The 15,859-nt window shown below is 45.3% G+C and overlaps 1 protein-coding gene across 3 annotated transcripts in view; it reads left to right on the forward strand.

Moving 5' to 3' along the window:
• The first annotated feature begins 350 nt into the window (after positions 1–350).
• The window catches only part of CFAP221 (cilia and flagella associated protein 221), a 39,610-nt gene continuing 24,101 nt past the window's right edge, over positions 351–15,859 (forward strand). For all 3 annotated transcript variants that reach the window (XM_006258679.4, XM_019480651.2, XM_019480652.2), the window contains exons 1-7: positions 351–511; positions 5,403–5,587; positions 7,258–7,358; positions 9,058–9,144; positions 9,279–9,374; positions 10,087–10,187; positions 14,144–14,247. In XM_006258679.4, the coding sequence (XP_006258741.2) occupies positions 5,449–5,587; positions 7,258–7,358; positions 9,058–9,144; positions 9,279–9,374; positions 10,087–10,187; positions 14,144–14,247 (628 nt within the window). In that variant the 5' untranslated portion in view covers positions 351–511; positions 5,403–5,448. The remainder of the gene's footprint in view (positions 512–5,402; positions 5,588–7,257; positions 7,359–9,057; positions 9,145–9,278; positions 9,375–10,086; positions 10,188–14,143; positions 14,248–15,859) is intronic.

Here is a 15,859-nt window from a genome sequence, read left to right on the forward strand (position 1 = left end):
AACACAGCAGCAGAGGCCTCCCTCACCTCTGCCTGCTCAGACCCAAACCCTCTGCTCTGCATATCCCCAGCCTGCCCCTTTGTGGCTAACTAATGGTGCAGTCGAAGACTAAATGTATCCCCCCCAGATCCTTTCAGGAGCCGCTGCATTGAATCTGGAGGGTAACATTTTAAAAATTAGAGGAACACCTCTTTGCAGGTGGTGGAAAAATCCATTTCCCCCCTTGTCATTTCTACCCCCAAACTTTGCAGTGTCTCCCCCCGCACAGCAGGTACAAGTGGTGCAGCCTGTTCCAGGCTTTGTGTCTTGGGACTGAGTTGATGGTCGCCTAGCAACCAGGGCAAGGGACCTGGGCAGCAGATGCAGGCAGCCCTGTGCACAGGGTGGGCAGGTTGCTGGGCCTCCCTTGCCCCCCAGCCCCTACTCATGGCAGTGGCCACCGTCTTTGGGAGCAGACTGCACACACGGTAGGGGCTGGAGTTACCTGTGGATGGGCTCACGCCGAGCGCAGGTGAGTCCACGGTGGCCTCAGCTGTTGCTAAAAAGAGGACACCGGAGTGCCACCAGCCCTGCTGCCCTGAGCCGTGGATCCCAAGGGATTGCTGGCACCATGGATTTCAGTGGGACGTGGAGGGGCAGTGCTTCATTGGGCTTTCCAATGTTTGCAGGGCACCCTGTTTGCAGGTGCCAGTCAGGGTAGCATCCCTCCCTGTCTATATGAATGCCCAGTAGAGCAATGTATGTGCAAAATCCTGTGCATCACGCAGTGTCCAGGCGTGTAGGCTGAAACTTCCTCAGCCTGACGAAGGGTTTTTGAACCCGAAAGCTTGCTTAAAAATTGGTTTCCAACTATTTAAGTTGGTCTAATAAAAGAGATCAGATTCACCCAAAGATCTTTGTTTGCCTCATGCCGTGTCCCACATTTTTGGTTTTTATTTTTTAAAAAGCAATTCCGGGAATCCCTGTCCATATGAATGCCCGGTAGCGCAATGTATGTGCAAAATCCTGTGCATCGTGTAGTGTCCCGAATTTTGGGGTTTTATTTAAAAAACATAATAAATTCCGGGAATTTAGAAAGCAGCGTGGTGCAGCACCGAGTGAACTGAAAAATGGGTGTAAATCAGTAAAAATAGAGTAACTTCAATTTTAAAAAATCAGGTCGTGTATTGATGAAAATCAGTAAAAAACGAAAATGCAGAAAACTACACGTTTGCCAATCAGATGACTAAGCACATGCTGTGTAAAAGTGTCTCAGTGTGTCAGCTCCATTGATTTCAACTGGAATTAAACACTTTTGAGGATCTGCCACTAGTTACTGTAGCCTCACAGCTCCACACAGGTAGATGCTACCGGAGCTGAGCTGTTATAAGATTTCGAAGTCCTGTCGTTTGCATTTTGTGGATGTAAAAAGCTGTGATTTGTAAGTAAGTGTGACCCTAGTGTTCCTGAATTATTTAAAATTTTAGACTCTCACGGGGTTTGGGACCCAGCCCAGTGCTCGGGAGAAGGTGGTAAATCTCAGGGCTGCACGCTTTACAGTGTTTATAATGGCAAATAACATAAAAGTACAATAAGTTAACCAGGCTTTAGTTAAGGCAATTGAAAAAAATGATGCAAGCATATATACTGCCACTATAAATCTGTGACACTGATCAGACGATATGGACCAATTAGCCTAAGGACTAATTAAATTATGGCTGGAATTGTCAAAAGTGTTGCTGGCATAGCTGGTATTTAGGCATATGACAAGAAGCATCCCCACAATGGATGTGGCTGCTCCAGCTGACCCACCATCCTCCAGGAAATGCAGTTTATGTTAGCAAAAGTGCCCTTTTTTCAATCGAGTCCAAAGCCATTCAAGGATATGATTTAATTGTGCTAATTATGTTCAGTGGAAGCCGTAGGTATCCAGGAGGTGCCGTTGCTGGGATAGCTGTTACAATGAAGGCTTTCTAACGTAGACTACTGCAAGACCGGTTGCTTCTAAAACACTCAGATGCTTTTGAAGACCCCAGCCTGTGCATAATTGTAATTACTTTGATGCTTAATATTCTTATAGTTCATTCATAGCGTGTGCTTGATGCGCCACCAGGTACAAAAGGATCTAAGGGCCTGAACACTAAATAGGGCCAGGGTGAAATCATGGTCTCGTTGCAATCTGTGTGAATGTTGTCATTGGCGCTAGGCTCAGGATTTCAGCTGTAATGAGGTGTCTTTATAGTAGAAAGCAGTGGTGGGGTTTGCTCTTGTTACCAGTGACTAGATGAATGTATTAGGAAAGACATTTTCGTCATATGGCTTTGCCTCCTCTTTGTCAAACCTTTTTCAGCTAGAAAATAGTAGCAAAGAGGATGGTAACTGTGATCTTGTAAAGTTAAGAAAAATTGAACAATGCAAATGTTAAGAAAGTGGCCGTGTGCTTACATCTGCTTCTTACAGGTCTTGGTATCAATGGGTGCGTCTACACATTCGTTAATGTGCTGTAATTACAGTGCATTAAGTTTAGTACCTTAAGTTTAGTCACTATTACCAGCTCAGTACAAATTTACCAGCCCTCTGCCCAATAAGATTTTGCACCTTGCTTTGTGTAAATGCCTGAATCCAGAAAAGTGCAGAAAATATTATTTTTGTTGCCAGAATCAGTGCCACATCATTATAAACTCTATGCTTATTCATGGCTAAATATTATTAAGTTCTGGAAGGAGCATTAACCCCTGTGCCATGAATCACCACAGCGTTTTGCCTGCTTAGGGGGGGTGGAAACCACACTCTTTGCTCAAAATGCTTCTGATGGAGACTACACCAGACATGGGATCACAGTATAAAGTGGAGGACAGGGATCTGCCTCTCAGGTCAGGAAATTAGTAGATCTAGGCAGCTGGATAGCAGAGCTTTTCCTTGGTGCTCTCCTCTGGCCTTCTGCGCCCAGGCAGTGGAGTCACAGCCACTAGCTCCAGCCAGAGGAGGACCAGGAATTAAAGAGCTCGTGCAACATGATTCATTAGCACAGGTTGTTGGCACCAGCAGTTGACTATGAGACCTCTGCATTTTAAAAGTACTGACCCCTATGCTTGAGCTGGGTCTGTTAGCCACAACTGTTCAAGACTCATCAAACCTTTTTTGCGGCCAAGCCACCACTCAGAGTGGACCACGAACCTCCCCATGTAGGGTCCATCCAGAACTGAATTGTTTTCAACCTAGGGCCTTCTGCATGTTATCTTAATGGGGCTCTGCCCACATGGTCCCATCTGCTGGTGGACCTCAAGGAGCATTAGCAGGAAAGAAGACTACTAGAGGGTGTATTTGAAATGACGTGGGTGGCGTCAGCAGAGTTGCTTTACTCCTCCACCATTTCTTCAAAGTTTTACCCCCCTGCCCTCAGTGCCAGGGGTTGGGAGGAAAGGGGCTGTGGTATATTTCTGGGCGTACTTCCATGAGGGTGATGTCTGATTTCCTTGCTGCATAATATTATGCTTCTGTCATTAGATAAGTCAGTGTTCTGATAAGTGTGCTTGCTTAACCAGGATTCCCCTAGCTTGCTGGATGCACACTTATCTTTCTTAAGTAAATACGCCATCCCAATCCTGTTTAAATAAAAGCTGTAAATGCCAGTTTTGTAATCTCAGATTAATACTTCACCATTGAAGAGGAACATGCGAGGACTGTGGAGTGTCAGAGTGACCCCTGACACGCCATGGGTATTTGAAAAATAATTCTGTACAAACCAGTCTAGGCAGTGAATTTGATCGTTTCTGTACTAGCCTGTGCTGGAGGATATGGAGGGGAAAGGGGGAGCTCTCATACAAGTATCCAGGTGGGAGATCTCCCCTGGAGGAGGTAGGTCCATCTTGCCTCCATTGGCTCAGACTACATTGTCCATGGCAGCAGATGCTTGATGGCTTTTGGGAGCTTGTGCAGTCTGCTTCCAGGGAAATAGTCTAGGCATCATGAGAAGTTATATGGGGTGAGAGAGAATCCTAGGAGCTGTGATGTTTAAGAGTTTCCATCTTTGAAACTGGCTTCAGGCAAGGATTTTAGCCAGGTTCATCCATGCTTCTGAAGCTATAGGGCGAGTTTTCTTTGGGGCTCCCTTTGAAGACACTTGCCGATCAAACCTCTTCCACAGTGTGAAGGCAGGACTTCTCCGGGACCTTTGCACAATGAAATCACATCTGGAAACTGCAGTGGCTGCCACTGCATTTACATACAGGCTTCATTTGCCCACTGTGGATATTATCAACCACAGCCTTAGGGAGGAGATGCGCAGCTCCAGAGTAGTTAAAATTATTTTTACAGTACTGTTAAAAGGGGAACCGAGATGTAAAATAGAGCAAAGAAATCTGAGGTGGGAGAGGAGGGAAAGGAAACCTCTAAGATCACAGGCTCCCATCAGCTCAGACATGCACACGGCCCATGTTCCTGTGATAACATTTTTGCCCGTCAGGAAAAGAAGTAGAAAGGAGAAGTGTCAGGAAACAAAGGGTCTCGCTACACCTTCCGTGTGAGCTGCACAAATGTTGGTCAGTGTTAGTGCTAGCTTGGAGGTTGGAGCAGTCGCACCCATAGTCCAGACACCTTCTCTGCCTGTCCCCCAGCTGCACAGCTGTGACTTGCCACTCGAGGCCTGGGGAGCAGGGGCAGGACTAGGAGCTGGAGCTGTGAGTTGCCACAGCGGGGTGGATGAACGCGGACGGACTTCTATCCCTGCTGTACGGGCCGGGGCATGAGAGATCCTGGCATCCTTGAAGGCTTCAACTTGGGCAGCACATTTGTGGGGGGTGTCCACACCTTTAATGGACCGGGAGCTGGGTAATGTGGATCAGAGATAATCCTGCCCTGGAGTGGCTTAACTATGAGCTGCATAGTGAGTGCTTAAAACCCTGGGTGTTAATCCAGGGGTTAAGAGCTCCAGGAGCCACCCGTGTTTACCATGTAACAAGGCCCAAAGCTGCCAGTCAGGTTCCCCAAGTTAGAAGGAGGGAGAGAAAACACGTCCTTTCCAAACGTGCATCTCTGCCCATTTCAGTTTCCAGCCACGCTCGTGTTGGCTGCCAGTTTACCTGGAAATCCTCTTGCACATGACTTCACAGGGGCCCCACCTCTGAGTAGGCACTTGCAAGGTCAGGCCCCATCACTGCATAAGGCATCTGCAATTTCTATACCTATTGTGACCCGTTTTATTACCCGTGTTAACAGTAGTCTCGATGAGGCTCAGTTTGGATCAGGGGCCCCTTTGTACAAACACAGAACATAAAGGCACCTCTCCCCCTGGAGAGCTTTAGAGTTCGAATCCGAGACAAAAGATAACAGGTGAACACAGAAAGATGGAGGAGTCCAAAGCAAGGATTAGACAAATGCAGTCATCAGGATATTTTGTATTAAGATTTTGTACTTGATGCCAGGTAATGGTGTATCTGGATACACGTGGGACTGCGTTTCTGTGCCAGCATGGAGATGATCCAGTCGGCCCCTTCGGAGTTTGCTGGTGCTGAAAGACCATTTAAGAAAGTCCCTGCCATCCTTTTGGACAGCCTCGTAGAGGAGCCTAGAAAACCAAATGTTGTCCCCAACCACCTGCTGGAATCCAGTGAGTACCTGGTCCTACCTGCTCTCCGACCACCTTCTGGTCTGGAAGCAAACCTCATGCCCACCAGGCACTTTTACCAGTACATTTTCAGAGACCCGGTCCTCCTTTTTCTTTGTGTGCCTGCACCACAGCCTGACTGTGCCGGTAACTCCCTCTTACACAGGCCGCGCTGCTCTGGGGATGAACGGCAGGACTGTGCAATTGTGGCCTCACTGCTTCTGCTTCAGGAGGCAGCCTGGGCAAAGCCGTGGAGCATGCACGAGGATGCTGCTGCCTTTGAAGGGCATGCCTTTCTGGGGTTTAGCAGCTCTCCCTTCCCAGCGCTGACTGTAGAGACTGTGGCCAGAGGCACATGGGCATACGCTTCTGATCCTCAGCTCTCAGAGCCAGGGGCAACCAGATACAATGTAGTATAGTGCCAGGGCATGTGTTTTCACTTTACCTTCCCATTTTGGTCCTGCACCAACCACAGCTTGGCTGATGGGAGCAGCTCTGTATCTTTCTGTATGCTGCAGTATCTCCTGCAGGCTTTAAGACAGGGGTGGGCAATTATATTAGGCGGAGGGCCGCTTACTGAGTTTTGGCAAGCCATCGAGGGCCACATGACAGGCAGCCCAGGGCAGATAAATATTAATTTTCACATTTTTTAGGGGCTCCACGGGCCGGATAGAATGGCCTGGTGGGCTGCATCCAGCCCACAGGCTGCATTTTGCCTACCCCTGCTTTAAGAGTTACAGGGACAAGGACCTGCAGTCCCCAGGCTCCAGAGCAGAATGGAGGGGTTTGGTTTTTCCCAGGTTTCTGGGCTCTGCTGGTTGCCACGTGGGGTCAGGAAGGACTTTTCCCCCTCCTGTTGCTACAGGAGCCTTCGTCACATGCCTCAGGTGATGGCTACAGCCAAGGCTGGGGATTTTGGGGCGTGCTGTTGCTCCCACTGGGACTAAAAAGCCCAGAGGTTCCTGGTTAGAGGGCCTTGCTCCCCTGCTAAGGTCAGGCCAATTACCACATTTGGTAGCAGGAAGGTGAGATTGGCATGGAGTGTGCCTGGGGGTTTCCTTTCCTCTCTAGTGGGGGCACGGTCATCTTCCTTTGCTCTTTTGAGTGGATTTTAACCATCACTTGCTGTCCTTGCAGCAGCAGGGTGCCCTTGTCCTCCTGCTTTACCTGCGGTAAGTTGAGGTGTTCCTGCAGATTTGGGCACTGCCTGGCATTTGTGAGACAGTTGTTGAGCGACAGGGACTGGAGCACTCTTGTAGTTTTAAGAATAAGTTAATGGGGCCAGCCATTTTGGCAGGTGTGCCACAAATAGATTCACAGCCTCCCCAAGTGCCACTCCAGTCTCCTTTCCCTGTCCTGTTCTCTGTTTTTTGCTTCCTGCCCTATGTATGCTCCTTGCCAGATCTGCTGCTCTGCTTTCTGTTTCCTGTCCTATCTACTGTGGTGCTGCCTGTCCCTTCCCTGGTCTTCTGCATGCCACACACACAGCCTGGCTGTGCTACTTGTGTATAGGATGGTGTAGATAGGGGTGATTTTTTTCTTGAGCAGGGGGTTGGTTTAGATGCCCTCCTGGGGTCCCTTCCAGCCCTATTTTTCTACGATGCTGTAGAATGACTGCTAAATCCATCCATCCAGCCCAGTCTTCTCATATACTTTGTCATCTTCCTTTGCAGAGATATATACAAAACTTCTACAAAACAAGGTCATACAGGCTGAACCGGCTGTACTGCATTATGGGGGGTATGAAATCAACAGGCATCACCAGCAGACTCTGGTAGGTTTTTAAGCAGGGATTATCTAACACACTGTAAAGGGGAAGCATGTTTATTCACTGACCTAAAGAGCCTTTTCTTCCCTCGCATGTCCTTCTGCCCTGTTGTGTCCTTTACCACAGCATTTCTCAACCCGTGGGTCGCAGCCCAAAAGTGGGTTGCAAGAATATATGAAAGGGTCATGAAGAAACTTAAAAAATGGATTAAAAAAGAAAAACAGGGGAAACAGTGTCTTTTCTCTTGCAGAGAGTTCCAGCTTGTAGGGGGCTTCTTGGGGCCCGCCGTGCCCCACATGCACCCCACTGTGCCCCACATACCCATCCCCTGCCCCACACACTGGGGCCTGGAGGTGGGGTGCAATGGGTCAGGAATAAGGGGCACTGGGTCAGGATTGGCCATTGATGTTTACAAATGGGTCCTGGTACAAAACAGGTTGAGAACCACTGCTTTAACACCTTGCTGTAAAGCAGGAGTCGATGAAGTGATGAATAAGTGTCAACATCTAACTAGACCAACTCAAATAGCTGGAGAAATTCTTCTTTGCAAGCTTTTGGGCAAAAGCTTGCTAAGAAGAAGTTTTCCAACTATTTGAGTTGGTCTAAAAAAAGATATCAGATTTATGCAAAGAACCTGGTCTGCCCGTGTCCTTAGACCAACACGGCTACAACCTACACTCGTGAAACGCCTTCCTAGACTGCTTGGAGCGCTCTTGACTGTGCTCGTACTCATTCATTAGTGGGAACCATGGAAGTGCCCTTTGTCCTCTGCCACTGTGATTGGGTTTGTGCTGTAGGGCAACCACTTGCCAGCTGCGTGGCCCTGGGCAAGTTTCTCTCTGGTTTCCCGTGCACCCATCTGGTTTCTTTAGATTTTCAGCTCTGTGGGCCGAGACTGTCTCGTACCACGTGGCTTGGAGTGCGTCGCTCCCGGCTCACTTGGGTTCTGACACACTAAGCAATATGATGACTGCCAAGGTGTCCACTGAGCTCTTGCCATTGCTTAATGCTGCTGGCCTGAGGTGCGTTCATGCTCTGTTTAACTTCAAGGACTCAAGCTGCCACCTCCCTATGCTTCTTTCCTTGGGGAAGTCATTTCTCTTGCAACAGCTGTTGATGTTGCTCAGAATTAGGAAGAAGAGGATGTTACTTACTCTGGGGTTTTTAAATTTTCCAAGGGGAACGGTGCCTGCTGAGTTTACTGACAAAACTATCACCGTCCAAAGCTTATTTTCTAGATGAGCAGAAAACCAAACACCAAAAAATAAAGACATTTAATTTCTTTTTGCTGTGAGGCATCTGTAAAAATCATTATAAGCAGTGGATTTCAGGTTTTGGCTCCTTAAATATTTAATGAGAAACCCTTTAAGGCTAGAAGCTGGTAGCATCTTACTTTCAAAGGCTACCACTGACTTCAGTGTGGGATTATTTGTGGAATAAGAAGAAGATGCCAGGATTAGCTTCCCTATGATTAGGAGAGTCTGACTGCAAAACTTAAAAGACTTAGCAATATATTTTTTTTAAAGTAACATCTTTTTTGGTTGCATTTTAAAATTCTGAACACGTTCAGCATTTTCTTTATCGAAGAACAAACCATTATTTCACTGTTAAATAGAGTTTCTTTGTTAGGCACAGACTCACAAAAATGTAGCTTTACAGTTCTCCCAAATGTTCTCCTAAAATAACTTTTTTTTTTGTTCTGCAGAAGCTGGTAAATATTTCTGGTGATGTAATAAACCTTCACATTATACCACCCCAGACAAAGTACTTTCACATCAAATACAGCAAAACTGTAAGTGGCACAAGTAGCTATCAGATTGTTCATTGCACTCCATCGTTGTGTTCCACGCACACAAACCCTGCGTTCAGTGCACACAACCAGTATTAAAATGCCTCCCACTTTATTGTTTCTGTGTCATTTTATAGCATCGGCTTGTCCCTGGCTTGTCCTTTGCAGTAACAGTTGACTTTTGTCCTGATGAGTGGCGCTATTATTACGACTGTGTCCGAATTCACTGTCAGGTAAGAAGGATCTAAGATAAAGGCCAAATCATTTTGGCGGTTATGAAATAAAACTACCTTCACAGCAAGGTGATAACGATAAATATCTATATTGCTCCACAGTCCTCTCTGGTGTATCATTAGCCTCTCTTTCATTCTGTTCAGTAGAGGCCACCTTCCTTTGTGCCCTGCTATCTATCAGAATAAAATTCACAGCAGAAAAACAGTAAAGTAATGTCAAGGGTCTGGCACAAAGCTATGAAAGAACCCAGGCCACTTGGATATAGATGTCTAAATATGGATAAACGTGCCTACCTTTAGACACCCAGAAACTTAAACCTGCGATTATGCATGGGCTGTGGAGACCACAAATCCAAAACTAGAGTAAGCAGACCATCAGTTTGGATCTCCCACACGTCGGGCTGCTACAACTGGTATAGAGTCTCACAGACAATATAGTTGGAATTCATCAGCTGAGCAGAAATGTAAGAGCTTCAGAGGAGAGAAAACCACAGGGGTTTTAAGGGGAAGCAGCGTGTTCACACTCTTTGCCTATGGAATGGAGGTCTTGGAGAAGTTTTACATGACCCCGTAAGGGCTAACTCCTACACCGGAGTCACATGGCCCCCAGTTGCTGAAGTGTGGCTCTGTGGAAGCTATCGTGTTAAAACCCTTTTTTATATAGAATATGTATTTATTTTAATAGGTTAATAATTTCTCCGCTGTTTTCCAGGGAGATGACACTTTACTTGTTCCCATACACGCCTACCCTGCTGTGAATGTTGTAGAATTCCCCTCCTACATAAGCTTTTCTGATGTGCCACTTGGTAAGAGGTGAGTCAAGGCAACCCTCATTAACACTTTCCCAGGCCATGAGAAAAGTTAAATAATAGCCGTCTGTTACACAAAATCTTCGAAGCTTTCACCTGTGCAGTAGCGTTCCAGGTGTATATTCGCAGAAGATTGAATCATGCATAAATTAAGGATTCTGTCGGAACATAGAGCTGGAGCCAGAGCTGGTGTAAATTGGCAGGGATCCAGTTCACTGATCAGTGGGATCAGCGCTATTATTGACCAACTGAGAATTTGACTCTTAATCTTTCTTTAGGAGTGAAATTCAACAAGGCGAGTCAGCATAAGGTTTACGTACCATTTGGGAGCCTTTTTGAGAATTTAGAATTCAGCCTATTGTCCTGTCTGTGCATTGGTTTTGTACCCATATAACTAGTTCAAGTAGGGGAGGGATATTTGTAACTGAATTTTTTTCTAGCCCAAATCCTCCCATAGCTACAATGATACCAGTATGAAGGTGCCATGTATTCTCTCTTGTGCTGTAATGGCAAGAGCGCTCTTGTACCACTATCACTGGGTCTCCACTTCAGGCAGTGAACCTATTTAAACTATACCAGTGTAGTAGAGCAGTACAACTCTCTAGCGAGGACGAGGCCTACATGAATAGAGCATTGCTGTTTTGGTACAAAGGTGAAGGTACAAACTTGTTTCTAGAATTCATGTGACGAGACACATCTATTGGTGAGAGCAAATGAATTAATGCATCATGGGGGTCCAGTTGGTCACTGGATTTTCTGCTGCTGTTTGTAGATACTGACTTCTAAACATCTGAGGTCACAAATAACACACAGGATCCACAGTTAGACATAGGCCAGTGGGCCAGGGTCAAAACCCATTGAAGTTAATAGAAAAGATTCTCATTGCCTTTAGTGGGCTTTGAACTAAGCCCCGTATTCTGCTGTGCTCTTCTCTGCACCAGTAAATGCAGCTGCAAAGGCAGCAGATGGTATAATTGCCTTGTTCCTAAAAGGTGCTTTGGCTTCAATACAGCACAATACTGGGTGCTGAGAGACTTGCAGGTCCCTGCTCTAACTGAAGGTGCTGTGCATAAAGCGCCATGAGTTTGAGCAACCCCCACCCCCATCCCAACAATGTTCACCTGTTGTGGGGAGGGGGATCAAGTCTGCCTGCCTGTCCTGTGATCAGGGCTAGGCTGATGTAGCCCCCTCCCCACCAATGTCTGATGCTGTCTGCAGGAAGAGAGAGGGGAGGGAAAGCACGCTGTGGGTTGGGGTTTGCCCAGCCTGAACTGAAGGAGGGAGGCAGAGGGGGCTACAAGGTGGGGGGACTCCAACCCACCTGCCTCCCAGCTCAGGCTGCAGCTCCCCCTCTGCCTCTTCCATCCATCCCCCTGCCTTCCTGCAGATAGCACCATGGGCAGGACTTGACTGCATCAGCCCAGCCCCAATCACACTGACAGATTAAGCCTAGGGAACACAAGTTCCCTAAGGTGCTGTACTTTGGAGTGCCTTCATCTGATCCCTCATTAGATAAAGATTAATTTGTCACGTGATAGGCCACTTTGAAAGCACTCTGCAGCTCTCATGGCACGGCAGTAGAGCACTTTCAGGGGGCCAGTCATACAACAAATATAACTTCTGTGTGCGCCCACATTGATCAGACTTTTAAGATAAATTACTGCTTTCTTTCCTCTTATCTCCTCTCCTCCTAGAACAGGTCACACATTAGACACAAGCTAAATTTTAACATCCAGGGAAAAGGAACGCACAATTGTTGTTTATTTCCTTAACCTTTTCAAAGTAAGCTGTCCCAGGCATGTTGTGTATAAAACGCATTCCTCGCTAATCAGCATGGCCCAATTTCAGTCAAACAGTTTATAAAGCACAGGCATAATCCTGTGCAAAATAGGGTTGTAGCATGATGTACAACGTTTCACCAGGCTGTTGTTTCCACTTGGGTACATGAAATTAGATGCAGGCAAAAGTAAGGAGAACTTTGGCAAGACTGGAATCATTCCTCATTTACGCTGAGCCTCACTTATATTGCGATTAAAGGGCCCTAGTGCCAACGAGAATCAGACCCTTGAAGTATAATTGTTGTAGGGGAAGAGATGCCAGTATTTTGAAGTGCTGGGGTACTCAGGTTGGGCTGGAAGGGTATTGTATGGCACCTCTTTAGGACATGTGCAGAACTTCAGATGACTTAAATGCTGGTAGAACTAGGTCTTGGGTTACAGGGAGCATGTCTACACAAGCCACTAAAAGCACAGTAGACTAATTCTACTGTGCATTAGCACATCACAGCAAAAGACGTGCTAATGCACTAATGTGCAGTAGAATTAGTCTACTGCGCATTAGTGTCACTTAAAAGATGCTGATTACAGTGTGTTAAGTTAGTACCTGTTACTACCTGTTACTACAGGTACTAACTTAATGTGCCGTAATTATGGCGCATGAATACACATATAGACATGCCCTGCATCAGTGATCCATGAGAGTCAAATAACATATTTGCATCCATTAGCTAAAGCTTTTAAAGATACATGAACCAAATTGGCCTCTATATTTAAATTAAGATTTTTACAAAATCTTCTTAAATGTATTAACATGTTCCAATAGAAAAAATGTTTTAAAAATAGTCTAATGCCACTTCAGCATTTTCAGCTCCCACTGTAGCATTGGGCTGAGGCCTAATAAACAAGAAGCAAAAGTGAAATGGGAGAGAGGTTGATTACCCACTATCTCTGCTGCGAAAAAACATTGTAAACATTGAAAAGCAAATTGGATTTTAATTTTTATTTAAGGTTCAAGGTGTTACTTGTTTTCTAGCTCTGATTTTTAACTTTAAAGAAAATGAATGAAAAACTTGAACCGGCCAGGAGTGTTCCAGTTGTTAATAACCATCCAAAACATGGAAAAGAAGGGAAAAAGGACTACTCCTCTGATCATTTTTGGTCTCCAAATTATGCAAAAAACAGAGTATTGTATAGTTTTGAACTGAACCCTATTCTTATTCTGCAGAGGGAACAAGGAAGGACTGTAACCTGATTTTCCTTTTTCAGCCTTTGCTTTAACAAGTGACCTGTTCTCTTGTAACATGTTACAGCCAATATATTTTGGCAGCTCTGTGATTATGCCCAGTAATACATTTCCAGCCGGTCCTTGGTGAGAAGTAGATCATAGGTGTGACAGTGCTACCTGATTTCTTTTGCTTTCTGCAGCTGCTGTTACAGTTCAGGGGTTACTGTAGGTCACTGGTGCTCAACTTGATCACTTTGAGGGCTGCATCCTATGGCCAGGGTCAGTCTATGGCATGGATCTGGTGTGGGGTCAGCGTGCAGGGCTGGACTCTGAGTATAACTCAGTGTTGTTGTGCCAGTCTGACCCTGTGAGCTGGATATGGCTGCATCCTGACCCTGCGGGCCAAAAAACGCGTAGTGATGACCAGTTCTTTTCTGTGCAGGTTCTTATCTGCCCTCTGCACTGTGTTATGTAACATGTCTAACACCTCACATGTGGTTCATTTTCCTTTTCATCCTCTCTCCCCACTGTGGACCTCGAACTAGGGGTAATTTCAATTTCTGAAGCTCTTGTAACTCTACATTGCATTGTACAGTTTTTACCACCTAGTGAATACAAATACTCACGTAAAGACACAGAAAAAATTAAGTTCTTAAAAAATAAATTCTATATATGTAAGTATATGTAAATGAAGCTGTTTTTGAGGAACCCAGTGAGATTTCTCATTCATCTTCTAGCTGGAACAAATTTTTAAATGACTTTTTTCTTTCTAGCTATGAAAAGTTGCTGCTTTCTTTTTCTAAGTGATCCATCTCTATGATGTTTGTAACTGTTAGAGCATGCCCAGTATGGAGAAAACAGCATCGTTTTCCAGATGTGAGCATGCAGTCATTCATGGTTATCTACTGGGATGATTATTAATTTTTCCTTTGTGTTTCTTGCTTTCCTGTTTTGCAGCAAGGAGTATGCGATTCCCTTGCAGTGCAGCTGTCCAATAGATTTTGAATTCCACATTGATTACATTCATCCTCACAAAGCATTTGCTGTTCAGCCGACATCAGGTCAATCACATCTCTTTAAGATTGAAGTTGAAATGATTATGTATTAAGTTCTGTTATTTATGACTCTGTGCACGGTGACGTACAGAAATACAGAGTATAAGATCTGCCCCTGAGAGTTTGCAGTTAAGCCCACAACACTGAAACATAGCCTCATATATATGACAAGAGAAATAAATAACAAACATCAAATGAAGGCCGAACAACTCCATAGCCAGTAAAGTTCTTTCCTCTGTGGAATAAATCCTCAGTTCTTTAGCAGTGATGTTGAACTATATATGATTTGGAGTATAGCATTTTATTAGCATAACAACAATAGTAATAATACCATTATTATAGATTATACATAAATCTCCTCCTCCTCTTTCTTAGGGCTGAAACTCTATCATGGAATGGCAACCACTTCAGGACCTCTTTATACTGCCACACTGGTATAAAATTCCCATAAGCATAACTAGGGATCAGGCCTGATAGGTTTTACAGATACTGGGAGACGTTCTACTTCATCGGTCACCTAGCTGCATGGCTCTCCATTTGCAGAAGGGATTTCACACTGTGAATCAGACCCACATGCTGTGGGCTCATTGACTTGTGTACAGTGAGCCTGCTCCAAGGCAGACTTCTAATTAGAACAATTAGAGTTAAGGCAACCCTCATTAACACTTTCCCAGGCCATGAGAAAAGTTAAATAATAGCCATCTCTTACACAAAATCCTAGAAGCTTTCACCTGTGCAGTAGTGGTCCAGGTGTACGTTCAGAGAAAATTGAATCATGCATAAATTAAAAATTCTGTAGGAACACCGAGCTGGAACCGCAGCCGGTGTAAATTGGCACGGATCCAGTTCACCGATCAGCGGGATCAGCGCTGCTATTGACCAACTGAGAATTTGACTCTTAATCGTTCTTTAAGAGTGAAATCCAACAAGGCTAGTCTGACTTCTAATTAGAACAAGTCAGAGCAGGCATCAGGCACATGTACAGGTGTCCTAAAATATGCAAATAGGGATATAGTGTGGATGTAGACCAGGCACTTAACTCCCACTGAAAGTCAGAGGAGTTAGCTGTCTGCTTGGATTTACAAGTTTTAGGCAGCTAAAAACCTTTATACATTTGGTCCCTAGTGCCTCAGTCCCTTTGACGATGGGACGTAGCCTCTCAAGGATACAGCCGCACGACGAAGTCACTGCAAGGTAAAGTAGGATGTGAGGTTGCGACCCATTGACGACTTCATAGTAACTGCTTCTGCGCATGCTTTTGCCCTGCTGTAAGCATGGGGTGGTTGACTCCTCCGTGAACGGTGGAGCAAGTAGCTTCCCACTTACTGAGCAGTAAAACTACGCACAAGCAGTTATTATGGAGCAATCAATGAACTGGACATTCGCACCCCAGTTTACCTTGCAGTAAGTTACTTGTGTAGCTGTATTGTCAGTTAGATCAATTCTTAGGGAAGCTCACTTGGAATAAAATGATGTGACTGGCTGGTCTCTTCTTAAATTTTATATATAAATGTACTACACTAAATGGAAGCTATGGGAAGGAGACACATACCTCTCAGCTCTTTCATGTTAGACCATCTGAATTTTAGTCTGTTGGCTTAGCACGTTTTCAGTTACA

The sequence above is a fragment of the Alligator mississippiensis genome, chromosome 4, assembly GCF_030867095.1.
Source record: "Alligator mississippiensis isolate rAllMis1 chromosome 4, rAllMis1, whole genome shotgun sequence".
Lineage (NCBI taxonomy): Eukaryota > Metazoa > Chordata > Crocodylia > Alligatoridae > Alligator > Alligator mississippiensis.